The following is a 23,416-nucleotide window of genomic DNA, read 5'->3' on the forward strand; positions in this document are numbered from 1 at the left end:
AGCGGTATTGCAGAGGACAGCACACTGCTCTACAAAACCCAGTTACCCGAGTTCGATTCCCGATCACGGAAAATGGCAGTTACGAATATCTGAACTTTCCCTTGCGTTGACTTGGCCTTAACCAACTATCTGGTGCGGTGTAATCATGAGCGCTAGAGAGAAAAAGGTGGGCCTGGCGTGGTGCTGGCCACCCACCCCCTCGTGTGTCGTGTCAGCCTTCATAAGTGCTACTCGCTAACGGCAATTGCCCCAACAGTCTTGTCAGAGCTATGAGGGGAGGAGGGGGGGGGTCTTATCTTGGTATTATTATTGAGGCCACAAGTTAAAAAAGTTGGTAATGTACGCATCCCAAAATGCACGACCTTCTGGATTGCTAATCAGTACCATCACTGGCATCAGCATCCCTTCAATTGTTGCGCTTTTAGGTAGATAATCATTTTGCTAAATTCGAAATATTACTGCAAATCACCCCACTGGGAAAGCACATAGAATGCCCTCCCCCCTCGTTATAGCTGTGAAACTATTATGGACTTTGTCAAACACCACTTTTGCGCGATAGCCTTGCGTTTATAAGATCGGCACGAAGCAGCAAATGTACAAAATTACAAATGATTGATATTCTAAGCGCCGTCGCTCCGAGTATCCTCCGCCACGTCCTGCCCGCCGTCTCCGTGGCCCCGGCTGACGTGTTCATTTGTTTGGTTTGTGCTCTTGGAGAGGAGGAGGAGGGGGGGGTGTGCTTCGCTCTTTCTGAGACGTGGCGGTGGCACCACCATGTGTTTGTGGCTGTAGTCTAGGCTACTGGGGCAGGCCGGTGGGGAGTGGTGTGGCGATGATGCCGTTTGAGTAGCGTTGGGAGGGGGGGCCCTTTTCTGCGTTTGTTTGAGTCGGTGGTGGGGTGGGGATTTCTATTCTGTTCTGTAAATGTGTTTTTGTGTGGTGGCTGGTGTGTTACGCTATATGAACCCTCCAAGCACCTTTTTAGTTTCTCCTAAGTTTCAATTTGTACGGTTTAAAAGTATTAATGTTATTTGCCACTGGCGAGATGTTAACTACCTTGCCTGGAATACAGGAGGTCGTGGGTTCGTTCCCGACCCTGAATGCCTGCTATATATTTGGAGTTTGCGCGTCTCCCTGTGTTTGCGTGGATTTTTCCCCGGGCCCTCTAGTTTCTCTCGTTGAGAGAAAAACTAGAGTACCCGGGGAAACGTTGAGAGTTTGGCTGCTGTACATTTCCACGTGATAAGCCACTTAATTGGGGTTATCATTTGTGGCCAAGTCTCTTCTGAAAAATAGCTATTTAGCTTAGTGGGCCTTACCTTGTAAAATATAAAATAGTTTAAATAAAAAGTTTCAATTTCCCCCCCCCCCCACCAGCCAATTTGCATTCCAGGAAAATTATTTTGTTTAATATCATGATTTCTATTTGTGCAATTGCTTAATTTCATTGTTATCTTGGTAACACGGGTCACTCTTGCGCTACATTCTTGGTCTCGTGAGTTCAGATTTTAAAGAGATTTGACCTCACCTTAGATTCCCAGCCACGAGAAATGGTGGCAACTTGGAGAATACTTTCATCCAGCAGTGGATATGTCATGGCTGATAATGTTGTGGTTCACAAGTAGAGATGGCAGCAGACTTTTACACATTTGAAGACAGGCTATTATCCTGGAACGTTACGCTTTTAAGTTACCTTGTAAGATCGTGTAACGTTGCTTTTTCGATTAAACTTAGACACAATGCAACAGGTTATTAAAAATAAAATGTTTAATAAGAAATGAACTGCCTCTTTTGTTAGTCCACTGGATGACGGCCTCCCCACGCTGTGATGGCCATGAGGGTTGTGTGACCATACTTCACGCTGGTTCGGGCATGCTAGGGATAGATGAGGCAGGACTGGTTCGAATATGACCATCCACTGATGTTAACCGTGGCAGGGGGAATCTAACTCCGGTAGCTGGTTTTATAACGACTGTGGCGCTGCTCCACCCCATTTTTATAAAACAAAATCATAACGGATTTTAAGGGTCGCTCGTTAGGAATAACACTCGTGACACGTAAAGGGATTGACAGAAGATCTGGATATTTTGTCAAAACTGACCTTGAGGGGGAAACGTGTGGAGGTTTACCGAGTTTAAACCGCTCCACACCTGAGCGACCGGTTAAAGTTGCGCAACCAAAGTCAATTGTCTCCCACTGCCGCAGCATGGAAATTATATTCCATTAACGTGCATGGTAATGTGTTGGGTACCGAAATGGCAATGGCGGTCAGCTGGCCACTACGAAAGAACGACTCCCGGTTACTCCGTGCCGACCTAATTTAATGGGTGGGGTGCCCTGATATAATCCGATATACTCAATAATAACAACTATTTGTTTATATCCCGGAGAGCCGCGCTGAGTCACGCGACTCTTTTTTTTCATTCGGTTTTTATTTGAAGATTTTTTTTAGCCAATTACCAAGTCGTTTTAAGTGGGAGAGGAAACCTGTGTGTATTTTGACCTTCTTTCACACCGTACTTGTATACATACGTTGACCTTTTGTAATGTACGTAGCCAACAGTGCCAATAGGTGCGGGGAAGGACAAACTAAATACATGCATGGCTAAAAATCACGTTGTTTACGTTAAGACCAAATCCATCCCATTTTCTGCATGTAATGTTGTTTGTATTGCTTTTAAGGGGCGTCACGGTGGCAAGATGTTAACTACCTCGCCGGGTATACAAGAGGTCGTGGGTTTGATCCCGACTGACGCCTGCTGTCGTGAGAATTTTATTGTTATTTTATTAATTTATTCTCATTCTACGTGACTTTACCGACAGAACCAAAGAAGATTTGTATGTTCTGCCCGTGGTCGTGAATTTTCTCCGTTTCCTCCGGGTTTTCGCTCCACATTTATAATCAACATTAATGCGTTTAGAGTACCTTTGGCTGCTATAGTTTTCGACACAGTGATAAGCCGCTTCGTTGAGCTGTCATTTGCGGCCATGTCGCTTCTAAAAAAAGAGCTACACAGCTCGGTGGACCTTTACCTGGTCAAATTCAAAGTTTTGTTTAAATAAACTACTTTACCAATCTATGTTAAGCATAAACTTAAAGCCCACCGATGTCGCCGAAAAATCACATGTCCCGCAACATAAAATCCAGCGTTGCTACTGTAGTTGGAGTCACAGTTATTTCCTAAACTGCTTTTTGTGTTTAGTTTGGTATCCTTCCGCCGCACCTCTGATTAGCACGGTTGACGACCTACGGTGTGAAAGTTCAACTTGCACACACGACACTATACACTAGACTACTATACAAAATTAGAAACATTTCTTTAGAACTGCATTTTGTGTTTAGTATGTTGTCCCCCCCGCCCCGCACCTCCAATGAGCACGGTTGGCTACGCGCAGTGTGAAAGAAGTTCAACATACAGCCTGCAACACGGTCGGCACTGCTTCACTTTATGCTGTTCAAGGAGCTATCGTTTGTGATGGCCAGGTCACTTGTGGTAAGATAAAAATAGTTGAGTTTTATATAGTTTTTTACAAGTGATTTGTTAAAAGTTGTCTATGCTTTTCACTCCTATTGTGTGTGTATTCATCTTCTTTGGTTCTTTCGGTAAAGTCACGTAAAATGAGAATAAATTGATAAAATAACACAATTAAATTCTCACGACGTTTCGGCCACAACACAAGCGGCCTTCATCAGGTGAAGGGACGAGACTGTCTCGATGTTTCGTCCCTTCACCTGATGAAGGCCGCTTGTGTTGTGGGACGTCCCTGATGAAGGCCGCTTGTGTTGTGGCCGAAACGTCGTGAGAATTTTATTGTGTTATTTTATTTTATCAATTTATTATTTTATTCTCATTCTACGTGGTGACTTTACCGAAAGAACCAAAGAAGATTAATCCTTGCAGTCACGAAAGCTTTAAATCGAAATGTATGTGCATTGTTGGCTGTTGTGACGTTCTAACCCACCTCTACTGGACATCTGTGAAAAAGAGCTTCATAGCTTATTCGATTCCTCCATGAATGAATATTCTGCTTGTGATTCTGAACTGTGCTCATCGGAGGTGCGAAATATATATAATCAAATTCCCACTTTATTATGCAGGACACGGGTACAGCTGCCCACATTGTTTCAAGGACACTGTCTGCTCGCTGTCCCCCCATGCTGCCATCGCCCCCGATGTGCCCTAAGGGCATCTGTGGTGTTTGGTTTCTGTGGAGGGCTGTGCAAGTTCACTGACTTGTGTGCCCTGGGGGCACCTGTGGTGAGCTGGGTGCGTTCACTTACTCGTGTGCCCTGATGGGACACCTGTGGTGTGGGGTTCTCTGGCGATCTGCGGAGGTGAAGTGTGGTGAGCTGCGTTAAGTCCACTTAATCCTTGTGGCCTCTTCGACCACCTGCGGTGTGCATACGCACGTGACCTCACTGTGGGGAGCGGTAGTGGAGTGGTTAATGCGCTGCACTACGAAACCGGCAACCCGATTTTCGATTCCCGCTCACGGCCAACACCAACGATGATTATCTGAACTGGTCCTGGACCTCCCCTAGGTCAAGTCGGCCTCAAATGATTACCCAGTGTGGTGTGTAAACATTGCCACGAGGGAGACAAAGACGGGTCAGGTGTGGTGTTGGCCCCCCTCGTGTGCTGTGCCAGCCTGCTTCCTAATAGTACTTGCTCCTACAGTGTGTTACAGGCTATACGTGGTGGGGATCTTTGTCTTTTGCTCACTGGGAATGTGTGAGTTCAGTGCCCCGCTTGCCTTGAGGGTAAGCTGTTCCTGCTGCCTTGTGCAGACTGGGGTTGATCGCTGTGACCTCGGTGCGTAGCGTCTCCAGTTACGTCGGGATGTGTGCGCGTGTGGCCGAGGTGGCGTGACGCGCGCGTCTCTCCCTGCTCCGTCCATCCTTGTGCTCGTGATTTAACGGCGGGCGCGGCGACGTGGAACCTCGGGTGCTGCTTCTGTTGGACGAGGGTGCGGTGCTTCTGAGCGTTTGCTCGTGCGTTTGAATTATGAAGGTGATGATGGACATCACGGGAGTGGTGGCGGTGGCTAGGAGATGTTAACTACCTCCCGAGGGATACAGGATGTCGTGGGTTCGATCCCGACCCTTAAATACATAATTCCCCTCCATCTCTCCCTCTATTTCCTCCTTTTCTCCATTGATTTGCTCCCATCACTGCCCCCCCCCCATCTGAGACGTTAACATCCTCTCCTGGTATGCAGGCGGTCATGGGTTCGATCCAAACCCTGACGCCTGCTGTATATTTGGAGTTTTCATGTCTCTGTCCCCGTGGTCACGTTGATTTTTCTCTGGCTCCAGTTTTTCCCTCTAGATTTTGAAACAACATGCTTTTAGAGTATTTGGCTGCTACACATTTTCACGTGATAAGCCACTTCGTTGAGCTATTATTTGTGGCCAGGTCACGTCTGAAAAAGATCTACATAGCTCAGTGGGCCTTACCTGGTAAAAAAATAAAAAATTGTAGTTTACATCGGTGGTGGTGAAGGTATCAATAATGATAATGAGGACAATAGTGATGATAATGTTAGTATGTGGGCAGCGGTAATTTTGCACTTCGCATTGCGCTACCAGTGTGGTTCGATTGCCGCTCGTGGCCAAACATCAGTGACAAATATCTAACCTGGTCCTGGGCCTCCCCTAGTTTGACTCGACCTTAAATGAGTACCTGCTGCGGGTGTGTTAACATCAGGACTGGGGAGACAGGTGGGATGGAACTTTTATAGCTCATTGGATTCCTGCAGTATAAATAAAGATTGTGAGTATAGGAGTGCTATGTACGAGAGCATTTAGTAGTGTGTGAGCAGTACTTTCTTAGGTTGTGGTGGTGTTATTAGGGTGGCGAATGTGGTGTTTGAGAGACTTGCCTGCCATGTGATTGTGGGATGGTGTATTGCTGTAGTGCTGTGTTGGTGGGTGGGTTGGAAGTGTGTAGTGTGATAATATGATACAATGTTGCTATGTGCGCTATTACTGACACTGAAGGCAATGGCCACTCGCTTAAAATAAGGGTTTGTACCTCTGTAAAAACGATTTTTTTTCTGCTCCATGCCACAGTCCAATGGTCACTAAGTTCATCTTAACAATTGGAAATTCCCATTTGGGTGACGGTGTGCAGAACATTTTTTGGTGCCCACCCCTGCCACCTTCCTTCTGCTGCCCACTTCCCATAAGCCCTCACCGTATTCTCTGCATCTTGGAGCGAGCTGCGATATTTACAGAACCGATCCATCTTCAGATTGCCTTCAAAGCACTCCAGAGGTCAAGGCTCATTTATTGTGGTGACAGGGCTTTTCAGAATATTTATTCACACTGGAGGAATCTGAGTTGTAAAGCTCTTTCACAGATGTCCCGAAGGAATGGCTTATAAAGTTACAACAACACGCAACAAATACAAAATACGATAGGAGTACAAAGTATAGGAAAGGTAAACGGATCGCTTGAAAACATTTGAACATGTTTTATTTTATTTGACCAGATAAAGCCTACTGAGCTATTCGCTTTTTTTTTTCAGAAGCGACCTGGCCACATGGCATGCATTGGTTCTGGTCACACAAGCGGGGAAATCCTCACGTGGTAGCCTTGGCTGTGTCCGTCTAGCACCACCTTCTGTGCTCAAGCTCGCCCCCTCCCCCTTGGCCGCCCTATAGGTCACAGGGCGAGCTTGGCAACGGCATGAACGGGATGGTGATGGGCGATGCACCGAGCGGCGGGGGCAAGCGGATCCGCAAGCCCTCGCTGCTCTACGAGGGCTTCGAGGGAGCGCCGGTGACGGCAGCGCCACGCGGCGCTGCCACGGCAGCAGCCATCGGCGGCGGCGGCGGTGGTGGCGCCCGAAAGCCGCCGGCGGCAGCCTCGCAGGGCGGCGCCGGCGCACCAAGCCTCCAGCAGCCGGAGACGGCGAACCCCAACAAGCCAGGGCGGCTGACGAACCAGCTGCAGTATCTGCAGCGCACGGTCATGAAGGCGCTGTGGAAGCACCAGTTTGCGTGGCCGTTCAACGTGCCTGTCGACGCCAACGCGCTCCACCTGCCGGTCAGGGGCCACCGCGCACGCAGCTTGCACACACGCACATCCCACTCGCCCCCACGCATGCGCCTCACCCACCAACTCGCAAGTCTCACTCACTCCCACGCACCCCATGCACCTCACCCCCCACGTACGTCTCTCGCCCCCACACAGCTTACCGATTCATGCATCCCAGTCGCACACTCGCCTCGCCCGCATGGCTCGCCCATTCACAGTGGCCTGACAGATGTACAGTGAAACCTTGGATTGCGAGTAACTTGGTCTGCGAGTGTTTTGCAAGACGAGCAAAAATGGTAAATAAATAATAATTTGATAAATGAGCGATGTCTTGCAATACGAGCAGTACGTACAGTATACGCTTTGTCTGCCGAGCGTCACGTGATCACAACTGAGCCAATAGTTCTCTCTCTCTCACTGCGGGATTGTGGGTAATCATCTCCCATGCTTGGTCTCAGTCGGCGTGCCTCACTCGTATAGTCAACATCCGTGCGAGCGTATACTGTTTTCTACAGTATAGTGTTGTGACCACGTGTGTGTTCGTAAAGCATTTTTTATTTTGTGTCTTAAGTGTCGTGACTTCTTTAGTAAATGTACTGCAAGTGAAAGTCGTCCTACACAATAACCCTCCTCCTCTCCTCTCTCGTCTCCCTCACACAGCCACGATTAAATGTAAATAATACATTTGATTACTTTATTAAATTTAAATGATAAAAGTATAAAAAGGTATTTTGGATTAATAATTTTTATATGAATACAGTATTTCTAGGTTGTGGAACGAATCATCTGAGTTTCCATTATTTCTTATGGGGAACTTAGTTTTGACATAAGAGTGCTTTGGATTTCGAGCACGTTTCCAGAACGAATTATCCTCGCAATCCAAGGTTTCACTGTACATCGTCATTATTACCATTATTTTGACATGGGAGCGATGTGCCGCAGGACTACCACAAGATAATCAAGCAGCCGATGGACATGGGAACCATCCGCCGGCGATTGGAAAACAACTACTACTGGAGCGGCGGCGAGTGCATCCAGGACTTCAACACCATGTTTACAAACTGCTACCTGTACAACAAGGTGCGAGCGGCCTGTCCACTTGGGCCTGCGATATTTGGGGCCTCTGGTGCCTCGCCATTTGATGATGGTTTGTTGTTGGAGCAGCCACCCAGTTGCTCTGCATAGGCTCGTTGACAGAGCCTCGTAGACTCGAGGCTTATAGACACACATGGATACTCATTGACTCGCATTGAGGCTCATAGACTCGCATAGAAACTCTGTCCCAGCCACTGTTGAAGGTTCAAGTTGATGTTGTCTTTGTTTGCAGCCAACGGACGACATTGTGCTAATGGCACAGACGCTGGAAAGGCTGTTCCTGCAGAAGGTGGCGCTCATGCCACAGGAAGAGGTGGTGCTGGCCTCGCCCGGACCCAAGGCCGTCAAGGGCAAGGTCGGACGCAAGCCCGGTGAGACAATCGGCGGCGGTAGCGGCGGTGGTGGTCGGTGGTGCTGTGCGGGAAATCCTGGCCAACGTTATTACAATTCTGCTTTTGGTATACCCAGGAGTCTCAAGACTCTCCTTCCAAAGAGGGTCCTGCCAGGTTTTCTCAGTGACTGGGCAATGTTGCTGCTGCTGCTGTGTGCACTTTGGCTGCCCCCTTTGCGGGCATTAAGTCAGAATGTGTGTCTGCCGTTTACCCGCTGCTGCGTTTGTGTACAAGTAGCTCTGCGTGTGATGCGGCTCTCGGAACTATTTTTGGTTACAGACAAAAACCCAAAAAAACATTTCTTTGAAAGGTTGCCGGACCCCTGGCTTAAACAATCGCGAATCGGCGGCAATCGTGCGCTTGTTCCCCCCCCACGCTCCCCCCCCCCCTTCCCCTCACCCCCCTCAGCCATGGCGCCGGTGATCCCGGCAACGCCGGCGGCGGTGCGAACTACTCTCCCACCGCCACCACCGCCGCAGCCGCCCCCCCGCGCCACCCCCACCACAGCGGCCCTTCCCGTGATGCAGCCTCATCCTGTCGGCAAGGTGAGGTGGTGGGCCGGCGGCCTATAAAGCTCTTTTTCACAGATGTCCAGTTGGGGCCACTGGGTCGGAACATTACAACAACAAACGATACAAAAACACGATCGGAGTGCAAAGTATAGGAAAGCTAAACAAATCACTTAAAAAAACTCTTTTACCAGGTAAGGGCCTCTGAGCTATGAGCTTTTTCAGAAGCGACCTGCTCGCAAATAATAGTTCAACAAAGTGTATTATCACGTGGAGATTTATAGCAACCAAATAACTATAAACGCGCAATGTTGATTCAGAATGTGGAGGGAAAAACCAGAGTAAAAAAATCCATGTGGTGGATAAATATATGACCAGCACTGCTCTCCTGATCGTCGGTCTTCTGTTTGGATGGGCACCCATCGCCAAACAGTGGGGAGCCATCGGACCGTAAATAGGTCGGTGCTTCGGTTGGCCGTTGGCAGCGTAGAAGTACGGTACAGCAATGGACTTGGCTGCACTGCCCACTACTGGAGACAGAGGGTGGTAACGATAGGCGACGACCTGTGTTTGGTGAATGGAGGGTTACTCTTCAGGGCACAATGCATGCCTCCAAGCCTGCTTAGCTTAACGAGCTTATGGCGGGCGTCATGCGATTAAGCATTGATGAATAACTGTGGTTGATCAAAGACTTGAGCGAGCGATTTTATTGGTGCTGGTTGATAAGTCCGTTGACTAGTGGGTCGTAAAATAGTTTGGCGAGTTAAGTGACTTGGTTTTCTGATGAGCCGGTTGACCGGTTGCTTAATTAGGTGGCCAACCAATTAGTCTGCCATCCCGATTTTCTTTAATGTACGTTGGCCGTTGACCGTCGCAGACAAAGAAAGGCGTGAAGCGGAAGGCCGACACGACCACGCCAGGCCCGGCAACGCCATCAACTGCACCGCCGCCCCCTCCGTCGCCATACCTGGCGCCAGTGCCCTCACTGACCTCCACGCCGATCACGGTGGCCCCGGCGCTACCGCCCATCACCGCCACCATCATGACCTCTGCCGCCAAGCCCATGGCCGCCGACTCAAAGGCCGCCAAAATCCCGGCACGGCGGGAGAGTGGCAGGCCCATCAAGCCTCCGCGCAAGGACCTGCCGGATTCGCAGCAGCAGCACCAGACCAGCAAGAAGGTGGGGAGAGGGGGGCGACAGTGCCAGGTAAAGCTAGTTAAGTGTCATAGAAAGGCCTCGGATTTATGACCGTTGAGTTGATTTTTGCTACGTGGATGATGATGATACCGTTTCCAGCACCTACGATTTTTAGCACGGTTGGCTACGTTACGGTGCGAAACAAGTTGACCAAGTTGGAGTGAAGGGAGGGGTAATGATCGTGGGGAATTGTAGGAAGCTTTAGAACAATAATTAAGATCGTGGAAATGATCCGTAATTGCTATATTTTGGGTTTGATTGTGTGGGTATGTCAATTTGTTATGACTATAACCCTCCACCACCCGACAAGAGCTAATAAAATCGATTTGTGACGTTATGGGCAAATATGCCAATTGATTCGGTTTACCAACTAAACCAGAAGAGGAGGAGAAGGAACGTTGAAAAGCCCAAGCTGAAATGTTGCCAACTTTGTACGCCGTTTCACTCTCGCTGATGACCAGCGTCATCGGGTGTTTAAGGAAAGCTCTGCTCTCATCACGTGGGAGAAGGCCCCATAAGCAGGTGTCATGACAGGCACGCAAAACCAAAAATCGTGGTAATGTGTAAAGTTTTGCAGGTATGGGTTGTGTGTGCTTGTGGTTAAGAGGCACGGTAATGGTGGTAACAGTCGGGGTTCGTTTACTGCTCGAGTAGAATGGAGCATTATTGCCCTGTGTATGTGTGGTGAAGCGGTGTGTACGTTATCTCCTGTCCAGTAACTCATTACGTACATGGTGCTTGACGATCGTTTTCTGCCGTTCGCCCCCCCCCCCCACCTGCCCCAACCAACGCTCTCGCTCAGGAATAGGTTTTTTATGAAAAGTGTGGTGGTATACAAAGACAAAGATCCTTTATATATATCCTTAACAGACTAGGGGCAAGTGTTGCACATGAGGGGGTGGGTGGCCAGCACCACGCCCCTTGTCTCCCTAGTGGCGATGATTACACATCGTACCAGGCACTCATTTGAGGCCGAGTCGACCTAGGGGAAGGCCCAGGTAATCGTCACTGGTCTTGGCCATGAGCGTGAATCAAACTCGGGGTCGCCGGGTTCGTCACGCAGCGCACTAACCGCTACAATCACGGTATGCGCCTACTTCTTCAAAGACGTTTGGCCAGTGTGGAAGAGCGCCAAAAATTGCAGGCCCTTCTACCAGCATTGGGGTGAGCAAGATATTCGAGGGCTGCACCTTTAACAATAATAATAATGAAATTATAAACTTTTATTTTACCAGGTAAGGCCTACTGAGCTACGTACCTCTTTTTCAGAAACGACCTGGCTATCACAAATGATAGCTCAACGAAGTGACTTGTCGTCATCATCGTGTACATTTATAGCAGCCAAATACTCTAAAACGCATGTTGTTTCTAAATGTGGAGATGACAACCAGAGCACCCGGAGACAAATCCACGCAACCACAGGCGTCAAGGTCGGGAACAAACCCACGACCTCTTGTATACCAAGCGATATAGTTAACATCTAGCCGCGTTGACACCCTAACAATAATAATGATGTTACCCTGTAACAATCGCCCAAGCTCCATGGTCCTCTACATATTCAGGTGTTTTCAGCCAATGAATTCATGTTTATACATGTGGGTGGAAACTGGCGTAAAGGGTGCGACTCCTACCTCGACACCCGCCCACTGGAAAGGAGTTGAACAGATGGCGATTTGCGCCACGCTTTACTGCGTTTGTGCCGCCTTCTGGCAGAGCCGGGGTTACAGCTCCTCGTCAATGCCCATGGATGAGGGAGTTTCGCAGCGTTCTGTGCGGCGATCCATTGACGGACCGTCGCTCCCTACCAGTATCTGATTACAGACCGCACGCGTCACCAGCACGCACGCACCCACCCACACGGGCGTCACGGGCGTCGCAGGCTCTAATGTGAGACCCCGCTTTTGGGCTCGCCTCAGGTGAAGCTGTCGGAGCAACTCAAGCACTGCAATGGCATCCTGAAGGAGCTGTTTGCCAAGAAGCACGCGGCGTACGCGTGGCCCTTCTACAAACCCGTCGACGCTTCCACGCTGGGCCTGCACGATTACCACGACATCATCAAGCACCCCATGGACCTCAGCACCATCAAGGTGAGACGCCGCCCGCCCGCCCTCCCTCCTCGCTCGTTGAGCCCTCCGCCCCCTCCCCTCGCGATGTACGGCGCACGGTGAGCTGTCACCGGGGGTTGCGTTCGCAGCCCATCGCGGAGGTTCGAGGTTCGAATCCGGCGGCCGCCCTGGTTAATGCTGCGGGGTCGGCGATGGTGGTATTAATGACGTTGCCATCATTTGCAAGTGTAGACCTTTGTGTACCGGCATGAGGGTTCCAAATGAGCTAAATTCGAAAATTACCTGCACGACACAATTGGGATAACCCGTGCACACACAGTAACATCACCCCCGACTACTTGCAGCAGCCTCATGCCCCCTGTCTCTCTGCTATGAATCCGGATTTTACTTAAGTTGTGTATGTGGATGGGTGGGTGGGTGTTTGAATGAGTGGGTGGGTGTGTGAGTATAGGGAGTGGTGGTGTCACGGTTAGCGTGCTGCGCTCGGAACCCGACGATCCGAGTTCGATTCCAGCTCGCTTCCAACGCCAGGTGCCGATTCTCTGCACCTTTTCTGGGCCTCCTCTCCTAAGTTGACTCGGCCTCAAATGAGTTAGCTGGTGCGATGTGTAAACTTTCCCACTGGGGAGGAGAGATAGGTGGCCGGGCGGGCGTGTGTCGTGCTGTACCACCCACCCCTCTCGTGTGCCGTGCCGACCTTCGTAGGCGCTACTCGCAAACAGCACTTCCCAGCAGTCGTATTAAGGCTACATGGAGTTGGGGGATCTTTGTCTTTTGTTGTTGCGCACACAGAATAAGATGGACAACCGGGATTACCGGGACGCGCAGGAGTTTGCTGCGGACGTGCGGGTCATGTTCTCCAACTGCTACAAGTACAACCCGCCGGATCACGACGTCGTCTCCATGGCGCGCAAGCTGCAGGTGAGACCAACAAAAAAGCGTCTTCACTTCCGCTCCCATCTCAACATATCCCACTCGCTGTCAGCGTCGCGTCACGAGACTCGGAATCGATTGGATGTATGTTGAACTTCTTTCGCACCGTACGTAGCTGACCGTGGCTATACACAAAGCAGTTTTAAAGATTATTTAAAAGTGCATACCTGCAGTGGCTTATATCAGAAGCAAAGAGCGTTTCCAGACGGCCGCAGGAGTGCATCTGAAATTGCGCGATGCTGTGGCCGTCTTTGTTTGATGGCTGAGCCATAAGCCGCTGCTGCTACTAGGGTGGTGACCGGAGTTTCCGTGATGAGAACCATTGCATAGCGACGTCCGCACCGAAAGAGGATCTCGCAGAGCTCCCTTCTGAGAGATTACCTGCGTTTCGATGTCTGTGTTGCCGCTGCCCTCTGTTTTGCTGACCTTTGGCGAACGTGGCTGTCCAACCGCTGATGTTTTTATTTATTTTTTCCAGATGTGTAGACGTTAGCCAAGTTTAAGTGCAGAAGATAATTTTGTATGATGGGTGTTGCATTGTGCCAGCCACTGGGGGACTGAGAGTCAAACTCGGTACATTTAAAAATCCTGTTTCATCACAACTGTGCGAGTCTGTGGGTATTTCTTCAACTCACTTAATCACAACTCAAGTCAATATGAGTATGTGGATCTCTATGCGAGTCTACGGCTCTCTTGAGACACTGGTGACCGGGCTGAGACCATCAACTCGCTATGCTTGAGAACCTTGTTTAATAGTGAGCAGCTACTTGGATCTGTTTAGTCCAGATTCTCAGAGGTCCCTAAACCTTAACCTTAATTCACTCATTAATTCACGTTTGTCCTTATCCAGCTGTTAGTTTGTCCCCCCCCCCCCAGCATCTCCGATTAGCACGGTTAGGCTACGCATGGTGAAAAATCATTTCTACATACTATACATTACACTATACAGGAAATATTCAACTATACACCCTGATAACTAGATTTAAAACTTATTTGTTTAGAACTGTTCTTTGTATTTAGTTTGTCCTTGCCCCTCGCCTCTGATTTCAGTACGTTTGGCTACGTACGGTGCGAAAGAAGTCCCAACATAGACACACATGCAGTACATGCAGGTGAGAGTCGCTGACCAACCTTCTCTGTCTGGCCCTGCCCAGGACGTGTTTGAGATGCGCTTCGCCAAAATGCCGGACGAGCCCCCAGAAGCGCATCTCTCGCTCACCGTATCCTCACCACACTCGGGCAGTGGCGGCCGCCGCCACCACCACCATCACCACCACCACCAACAGCAGCAGCAGCAGCAGCAGCTCCAGCTTCAACTGCAGCAGTACCAGCAGTTGCAACAGCTGCAACAACTACAGCAGCAGCAGCAATTGCGGCCCGACAACAGCATGGGGGACCACCGGGGCGACGAGGACGACTCAATGTCGTCATCTTCCTCGTCGTCTTCCTCCTCGTCGTCGAGCAGCGGCAGCGAGAGCTCGGGCAGCGAGAGCTCCGACTCTGAGGAGGAGCGAGCCAACCGATTGGCGGAGCTGCAAGAGCAGGTGGGGGGGGGCCTATAGGCACCGCGCGCCCTATCACTCATTCATCAACTCTCTTGCCCTATCGCTCACTCGCCATATCGCTCGCCCTTTCACTTGCTCGCCCACCCGCTCGCCTTATCAATGGCCATATCACTCCCCATTTCCCTCACTCTATCGCTTACCCATCACGAGGTTGGGTTCGTCCTCGTGCCTACGAGTCGTCCTCTCTCTCTCTCTGCGAGAGGAAGCACAAATTCCGTGCGTCGGTGGCGGCGGCGGCACAGAGCTACGAGTGGACGTCATTGCCATCGCGATGGGGATTACGTTTTGGGGTGGGGTGGCAAATTTCCTGAACAAAAAAAAAACCTTCGATTTAAGAATTGAGCCATCGTCGTTGTAGATGCATACCCAGCTGAGAGTTCCCTCGGCTTGTCGGCTCGGGTGTTGTTATGACGCTTCGTTAACTATAAAGCAAAATACTAAGACCCTGTATAAAGTTTTTGGTCAGACATGCGCTTGCCTCGGCGCTTTCCGGAGAGGTCGATTTAATGTCTCGGTCAATGCGTTTTAAAATCTACGGGGGGGGGGGGGCGATGTCGCGTTGACGTTTCCCCGCTCTCGTGCTCCTAGCGCCGGCGCGCTTGAACCGTAACTTCAAAGTGTTATTTTCTTCCTAGTCGTAACGAAGCTTCAGACTCATGTGGGGGACAGCCTGGGACACTCGGCCTAGGTACGTACCGATAGACAAAAGATAACGAACGCCCCCGGTCCCATATTTATCTCTCCACGTAAAAAAAAGTTTACCACGCAACTCATCGGCCGCCCACGATCTTCTTGGGAAGCGTCTTGGTTCAGCAGAAGCAACATTCTGTACTTGTTCTAACATTCGGTGTCTCAATAGCAGTCGGGCTTTGGTTGAACCGTTGCGGGCGAACTACCAGATGTATATAGGCAAGGGCTGGTTTCGACATTCAGTGGCAGTCGGGGATCTGCCTGAAACAATGCTGGTGAACTTTCAGATATTTAGAGGCGAGGACCCATTCTGTAAGATACGCTGCTTATAGGTTGCAATCCCAGAAGGCCTTGCAGCTGTGATGGGCGGTGTAAAAAAAAATTCTATTTGTGGATTGGCAAATGTGGGAGGAAAGCGTTATTTATCCTGTTATATATTTACTTTTTATCCCCCCCAAGCACGCCGAGTGATTACTTAACCGTTACTTCTTGTCTTTGTCAAGAGTTTTGTCACGTGATTCTATTCAGTTGGGCTGGGTCTGAAATGTATTAGGGCAGTGTGGTGTTTACGCACTCGACCAGGGCGGCCCGCCCGATTCGAACCGCTCAATCCCTCTGCGACAAGCGTTGAACGCACGCAGTGCTGGGCCGCGTCACCGCCCCCAATTGTTTACGCTTGGCACAGTTGGCTACGTACGGTGCGAAAAGAAGTTCAGCATGCACCTGACTTGCCCTCCACAAAGCTAGACTGGGCCCCACCCCATGCCAAGTGGTACTTTTTTTGTCCGTGTGCGCGTGTGTGTGTCTGTTTGTGTGTCGTGGGGAACAGTAGCGGTTCGCGTGCTGCACTGTGAACCCGGCACGTGCCCCGACAGTCTGTTCAGGCTATGGCGGGGGTGTGTGGGCGAGAAGTTGTGCAGCGGTAGTCACAGCGGTCACGGTGTGACTTCTACGATCTGAGTTCAGTTCCCACGCATGGCCACCAACACCAGTGACGATTGTCTGAACTGGTCCTGGGCCTCCCCTAGGTCAACTCTGCCTCAAATGAGTATGTGGTCCAGTGTGTAAACATCACCACTGGGGAGACGAAGGCGGCCGTGCGTAGTGCTGGCCACCCACCCCCACGTGCCGCTGTGCCGGCCTTCATAGGTGCTTGCGAACTGCTCCTCGCCCCAACAGTCTGTTAAGGCTATCGGGGATCTTTGTCTTAGTGGGGAGTGGTAGTGCAGTGGTTTGCACCTCGCGCTACAAACCTGGCGACCCGCGTTCGATTCCCGCTCGCGCCCAATCGCAGTGACTACTAATATTTGAACCAGTCCTGGACCCTCCCCTAGGTCGGCTCTGCAACACACGTGTACATTGTGTGGTGTGGGTTTAAAAGATGAGCACTGGGGAGACGCAGGTGGCCGGGCCGGCGTGGTAGAGTGGTGTTGGCCACCTACCCACTCTCCCACCTCTTAGTGCGCCTTGCCGGTTTGCACAGGCGGTGGCGAGATGTTAACTCCCTCGCCTGGTGTGTATGGAGGTTGTGGGTTCCATCCCGACCCTGACACCTACTGTGTATATTTCGAGTTTGCGCGTTCTCCCCGTGGTCGCATGGATATTTCTCTCGTCCTCCAGTCTTTCCCTCCATTTTTTTGCATCAATGTGGGTTTAGAGTGTTTTGGCTGCTATAAATTTCCACGTGACAAATAAGCCGCTTCGTTGAGCTGTCAATTGCGGTGGTCCAGGTCGCTTCTGAAAATGAGCTATATAACTCGGTGAGCCTTAACCTGGTTTAAAAAAAAAATGTACTCTTACAGCACTTGCCCCAGCAATCTGTTAAAGGCTACCCGGGTAATCTTTGTACTTTTTTGCGTCCCCACAGCTGCGAGCCGTGCACGAGCAGCTGGCGGCGCTGTCACAGGGCCCCATCTGCAAGCCCAAGAAGAAGGAGCGCAAGGAGAAGCGACGCAAGAAGGAGAAGATGCGCGAGAGGGAGCGCGAGCGGGCACGCAAGGACGAGGACTTCAGGCCCAACACTGTCAAGGGAGGTGTCAAGGGAGGTGGGAGTGGAGGTGGAGGAGGAGGTGGTGGAGGTGGTGGTGGAGGAGGAGGAGGAGGAGGTGGAGGAGGAGGCGGTCAGAAGAAGGGTGGCGGTGGGCGGCGCGGCACCACGGGAGGCGGAAACGGCAAGGTCACCTTCCGACCCTTGGCCAGGTGAGTTTTGCTGCACATGTGGGTCCTGCCATAGGAATGTGGAATTGTTACCACCGAGCAAGGGGGTGGTAGCAATTTCCCCACGAGTTTATTTCGTTTAACCTAGGTGAGAACTTGAGAGATCCGGTGTAGGGGAGTGGTGCTTGCAAGAGTAACTTTGACTTGGGGTCACCAACGCGGCAAAAGTAAAAACGCACGTACAAGCGGAGGAATGAAACGAATATAAATCTGAGCGATAGCGACTGCCTCTCTCAAGCGTGAGGGGATGAACACTGACGCAGTGCCGTGGCCAGGATGGAGTGTAGATCGGTTCGCGTTTGCACGTGAACCGCAGAGCGGCGAGAGAGGGAGAATGTTTGGTATTCGCCGGTATTAATTCACAGCCATAATGCAGCCATTCGTCAATCCTCTCCTGGATGGAAAAAAGGCCTCCCAACACGCCGTGTTTGTTCCTGAGGCTTGCTTGGCCATACTTCACACCTGAATGGTGAACTGCTGGGGGGGGGGGGTGTACAGGTACCGGTACTGATATCACCCACCATTGCCGCTGATGTTAGCCACTCGTCGCCGGTCTAGTTGCCCAAGCGTCTGCTGGTCAGGCTCTCCACCCATCACCTCGTCCCTCTCCTTGCTGCTCTGTTATTACCTCATCGCCCCTCCCCACATCCCTCTTTGTCTCTCTCGCCAGACCGTCGAAGAAGGCGAAGGCGGCGGCTGCGGTGGTGCCCCCGTTCGACTCTGATGAGGAGGACGAGGCGAAGCCGATGTCGTACGATGAGAAGCGGCAGCTGAGCCTTGACATCAACAAGCTGCCCGGGGACAAGCTGGGCCGTGTGGTGCACATCATCCAGGTACTGCTCACGTGTCTGTGTGTTGTGTGTGAACAAAGAGCTTTATAGTTCATCGGATTCCTCCCAGTCTTGAAATAAAGGTTGCCTGATTCTGTACACATGGCCGTGCGTGCGGTTTTCACCGGCCGTGCGTGCTGTTCCCCACGGGTGCAGGCGCGCGAGCCGTCCCTGCGGAACTCGAATCCCGAGATCGAGATCGACTTTGAGACTCTGAAGCCATCGACGCTGCGCGAGCTCGAGCGCTACGTCATGTCCTGCCTCCGCAAGAAGCCACGTAAGCCCTACGGTGAGGGGGGGGCGCCTCCCGCTGCGCACGCATGCAGGCGCCCGTGCGTGTGGCCGAAGGAGGCGTGTAAACATCGCCACTTGGGAGACTAAGGCGGCCTGGCGTGCGTGGTGCTTGCCACCCATCCACAGCCCCCCTCTTGTATCGGCCCTTCATAGATGCTGGCTCGTGAACAGCCTCTTGTACCAAGAGTCTGTTCGCAGGCGATGCAGGGGCGTGTGTGGGATGTGTCGCGGTTTGCGCTGCTACGAACCCGATAACGACCCAAATTCGATTCCCGCTCACGGTCACCAACACCGTTGACGATTATCTGAACCTTTCCTGGCCCTCGCTTAGGTCGACACGGCCTCAAATGAGTACCTTGTGCAGTGTGTAGTATACGTCGCAACTTGGAGGGATAAAGGCGGCCGGGCGTGGTGCTGGCCACCCACCCTCGTGCCATGCTGGGCTTCAGGCGTAGCTCGCTATAACAGCACTTGCCTCGGTCTGTTAAAGGCTGAACGGGGGATCTTTGTCTTTGTGCCGCAGCCGTGAAGAAGACTGCCGGCAAGAGCAGGGAGGAGCTGGCGCTGGAGAAGAAGAGGGAGCTGGAGAGGAGGCTACAGGATGTGAGCGGCCAGCTCAACCCCACCAAAAAACCGCCCAACAACAACAACAAGAAGAAGGGTGAGGGGAGCCCTCACTCACCTCATCTCTCACCCCTCCACCTCACTCGCTCCCCTTATGCCCACTCACCTCTAGCCCTCGCCTCGCCCTTTCTCGACCTTTCAGCAAGGGTGTGGGCAACCTGCCTCCCCCTCGTGGACTGGTCTAAAGGTGCTTCGCCTGGTTTCCAGGAGGTCGTGGGTTCGATCTCGACCTTGACACCTACTGGAGTTTGCTATGCATTTCCACATAATAAGCCACTTCGTTGGGCTATCATTTGTGGCCAGGTCACTTCTGAACAAGAGCTACATAGCTCAGTGGTCCTTACCCGGTAAAATAAAGTGTTTTATTTGTCTTCTTTGGTTCTTTCGGTAAAGTCACGTAGAATGAGAATAAAATAATAAATTGATAAAATAAAATAACACAATAATCTCACGACGTTTCGGCCACAACACAAGCGGCCTTCATCAGGTGAAGGGACGAGACTGTCTGTTAGGACAGCACTGGAGTGTCCTACCAGACAGTCTCGTCCCTTCACCTGATGAAGGCCGCTTGTGTTGTGGCCGAAACGTCGTGAGAATATTATTGTGTTATTTTATTTTATCAATTTATTATTTTATTCTCATTCTACGTGACTTTACCGAAAGAACCAAAGAAGATGAATCATTGCAGTCATGAAAGCTTTAAATCGAAATGTTTTATTTGTGTATTTTTGTCAGCGATGTGTTTACCTTTCCTGTACTTTGCACTCCTGTCATGTTTTTTTTGTGACTTTCTGACCCACCCCTACTGGACATCGGTGAAAAAGAGTTTCATAGCTCATCGGATTTCTTCAGGATAAAATAAATATTCACAGCTAGGGTGATGATAAGTGCACAAGCACAATGTAAAGTTGAGGTGCAGGTGCCGCTCATGTGCCCGTTACCTCTATGTTGCCCATCGCTGCCTTCCACGGTCTCACCTACCACCTCACCTCACCCTCGCATCTCCACACTCAACTCCAGCTTCTCTCCTCGACCACCTCGCCCCTTTCACCGTCGCCACCCTCTCATCTGAACCGGGCCTTGGCTTCAAATGAGTACCTGGTGTGCGGTGTGTTGTAAACATTCACCACCGGGGAGACGACAGTGGCCTGGCGTGGTGCTCGCCAACTACCCCCTTGGGTGCTGTGCCTCCCTTTATCGGTGCGACTCTCTATCAGCGCTCGGTCCAGCAGTCTGTCGCGGCTGCGCGGGGTGTTGGGGGTGTGGGGAGTCTCTGTGTGTGCCCGCGTGCTCCTGTAACACGCGTGCGCTTCTGAACACGCGTGTGTGTGCGCAGCGGACAAGCCGTCGGAAGCGCAGGGCCCCGGGGTGGCGTCGCGTCTCTCCTCCTCGTCGTCCTCCTCCAGTTCGGGCAGCTCCAGCTCCTCCAGCGGCTCCAGCTCCAGCGACACCAGCGACTCGGACTCGGGCTGACTCCTTCCCCCGGCGTTCGGGCATCCCAAATTCCACTACCTACCTACCGCCCCGCCCCCCCCCAAACCCCATTCTGGCCAGGACAGTGGTCATCGTCGTCGGTGGACGACGTTGGCGCCAGCGTTGCCGGGTCCTATCGGCGACGGCCAAAGGAGCAAGGGCGGAAGGAGTCCGCCGTGGCGAGCCAGCGCACGGCCGGGTTTGGCCGACCGGTGGAGACGGCTGCGCCCACCTAAACTCGCCCGTGCGCCGGCCCGGCCTGGTTTTCGCCCGTGAGCGCCCCCTGCTCGATACGGTGGCAGGGAGGAGGGCACACGTCGGAGTTCAAGCCGACCGACTCGTGCGGAGTGGGCGACTGCTCGCCGCCGTGCCCATCAGCGGGGCGGGGGGGGGTGTTATTGCCGTTGTCGGAGTTTTATTTAATACTTTACGGAAAAAACTGCCATGCGTTTTTGCCTGCGATCGACGGGACTGGGAACTCTCTTGCGGGTTGTTTGGGGGCGGGGGTGGGGGGAGAGTCAAGAAAGAGAAATCCTCGTAATGGCGAGAGGAGGAGAAACGAGAATTTTACAACGCAAAGCGAGCGCAAATGGACGATAAACGCAAACGATGAGCGAAGATTTGAAATCCCTGGCATCCTAAGCCCAGTGTGGGAATCGTGTGGTCACACCCCCTACCCCCCCTTCGTGTTTGTCTCCTCCAACTGCATCCGTCACCGCCGAGCAGGAGACACTGGGAAGTGGACCACATGGTGGCGTCGGTTTAGAAATCGACAGCTCGCACCCCCCCCCCGCGATTTGAGAGAGGGCGGTGGGGTGATGCAGGGCGGGGTGACACAACCCAGGCTGCTGGGCCATTGAGACAAAATGTGGTCGTGGTGGGAGTTGCTGCGGAGGAGACTCGAAGAAGGAGCGGCAGTGGCGCTGGGAGAGGAGGAGGAGGTGGCGGTCCTTTGGACGCGGATCAGCACGGCGAGACGTTATCCACGGGAGTTTGGCCAGGAGCCGGCGGAGAGAGATGCGACTGTTGCTGCGAGGGCTGCGGAAGCGTGCGTTTTAGCTGCGCGAGAAGCCGATGGCAGCGTCGCTGCTCACCCCACCGCCGTGTACAGAAGCCGCTCGCTCTCCCCTCGGCCTCTCCACCGGCGCTAAAGGGGGGGGGGGCGGGGAGGCTGCACACCAGCGGAGAGAGGCGAGGAGGGGACCGGTTTGTCTCATTTCTCTACTCGCGTTGACCTTCACGATTTTTCCCCCGTTGCTGTCGATGCTTGGAACGTGAACACTTGACAAATAAAGGCATCGTTAACGGCGGGTCGATGCGAGCTGACGAGGTGACGACCTTCACTGGGGGGGGGGGGGGGGTTGTTCCCGTGACGCCACACAACGTCGGCAGACCACTCTGCCACCTTAACGAGGTGGGGGGGTTCGAAGGGAGTTGTGCCCGCTGGCTGTGTGGCAGCTTGTTGGGATTCTGTGCACGGCGTTGCCTGCGCTTGCTTCCTGTGCCAGCCACTTCGCTTGGTCTCTTCATAATTCCCCGCTCGGACGTTTCAAGTTGTATGGATGAGCATGACGACGTCGACCGATGTCTACGTCGCGCCCGTTGCGTTTCCGGTGCTAAGTGTCAAAACGTCGCCGCGCGGTTGACGTTAAAGTGACCGTGAGAAAGAATCCCCTTGAGAGTTTAGAATGCTTCTATGTAAACGCATAGAATTACTTAAGAGTTTACACTTCTGTTTTTTTTTTTGTTCAACGGAGGGAGATCTTACCGGGGGCCCTGTGTTTTTGTCAACTTCCCTGCCGCGCCGGCGGCCAGCACGGCGCTGCGCGTGTACGCGTTGACGTTGCGTTACGGGGGTAAGGGGGAGATGGGATTCTTTGTACATTTGCGACTGGGGGGAGAGAGCGGGGGCGGGAGGGTGGGTGGGTTTGTACATTAGTGGGTTAAGCAAATGTGTAGAGTGTGCGTGTAAAGAAGTCCTATCTCTGCGCGTGAATGGTGGTGTGCTGTTAACTGTGCCGGCGTTTTTTAAGCTGAGGGGAAGGGTGACGGGGGGGGGGGCTGAGAACGAGATGAGAAGAGAGATGATGAGAGAGACTTTGGCACCAACTTTCCACGGCACACCGCCTCAAGGTTCCACCTTTCCCCCGCTCCTCCCCCTCGCCGGATTGCCGACAGACGCCGCGTTTGCCCGGCGGCTGTGATGCTCGTGTCGATGTGGCGAGCCTGTGTACAGAACACGGTCGCCGGCCGGGGCGTGGGTTTGATGTTGAGGGGGGGGGGGGCCGTGTCCACACAACCATTGCCGCCGCATGCCCCACACCCTTCGTTGGAGCTTCCCCACATCCCCCCTCTTTATTTATTTCATTTCCTCCAAATGCTGGTGGCTGAGTTTTGTTCCTCCGGTTCTTTGTCCATTGTCGTTTTTTTTATTGACAAATATTCTGGCTTTTATGTTTTAATATAAAAAACAACAACTCAACAAACA

At 52.1% G+C, this 23,416-nt stretch overlaps 1 protein-coding gene across 6 annotated transcripts in view; it reads left to right on the forward strand.

Moving 5' to 3' along the window:
• The window catches only part of LOC116957456 (bromodomain-containing protein 2-like), a 29,359-nt gene extending 5,943 nt beyond the window's left edge, over window positions 1-23,416 (forward strand). For 2 of the 6 annotated variants that reach the window (XM_032979600.2, XM_032979606.2), the window contains exons 2-14: window positions 6,667-7,051; window positions 7,985-8,122; window positions 8,370-8,508; window positions 8,938-9,074; window positions 9,916-10,245; window positions 12,153-12,323; window positions 13,095-13,223; window positions 14,390-14,779; window positions 17,358-17,689; window positions 18,378-18,540; window positions 18,694-18,826; window positions 19,355-19,492; window positions 20,792-23,416. In XM_032979600.2, coding sequence (XP_032835491.2) covers window positions 6,692-7,051; window positions 7,985-8,122; window positions 8,370-8,508; window positions 8,938-9,074; window positions 9,916-10,245; window positions 12,153-12,323; window positions 13,095-13,223; window positions 14,390-14,779; window positions 17,358-17,689; window positions 18,378-18,540; window positions 18,694-18,826; window positions 19,355-19,492; window positions 20,792-20,928 — 2,697 coding nt within the window. In that variant the 5' untranslated portion in view covers window positions 6,667-6,691 and the 3' untranslated portion in view covers window positions 20,929-23,416. The remainder of the gene's footprint in view (window positions 1-6,666; window positions 7,052-7,984; window positions 8,123-8,369; window positions 8,509-8,937; window positions 9,075-9,915; window positions 10,246-12,152; window positions 12,324-13,094; window positions 13,224-14,389; window positions 14,780-17,357; window positions 17,690-18,377; window positions 18,541-18,693; window positions 18,827-19,354; window positions 19,493-20,791) is intronic. The other 4 variants (XM_032979601.2, XM_032979604.2, XM_032979605.2 and 1 more) reach the window with 4 other exon arrangements.

Source organism: Petromyzon marinus, chromosome 74, assembly GCF_048934315.1.
Source record: "Petromyzon marinus isolate PM22_M1 ecotype Great Lakes invasive population chromosome 74, UKy_Petmar_22M1.pri1.0, whole genome shotgun sequence".
NCBI lineage: Eukaryota > Metazoa > Chordata > Hyperoartia > Petromyzontiformes > Petromyzontidae > Petromyzon > Petromyzon marinus.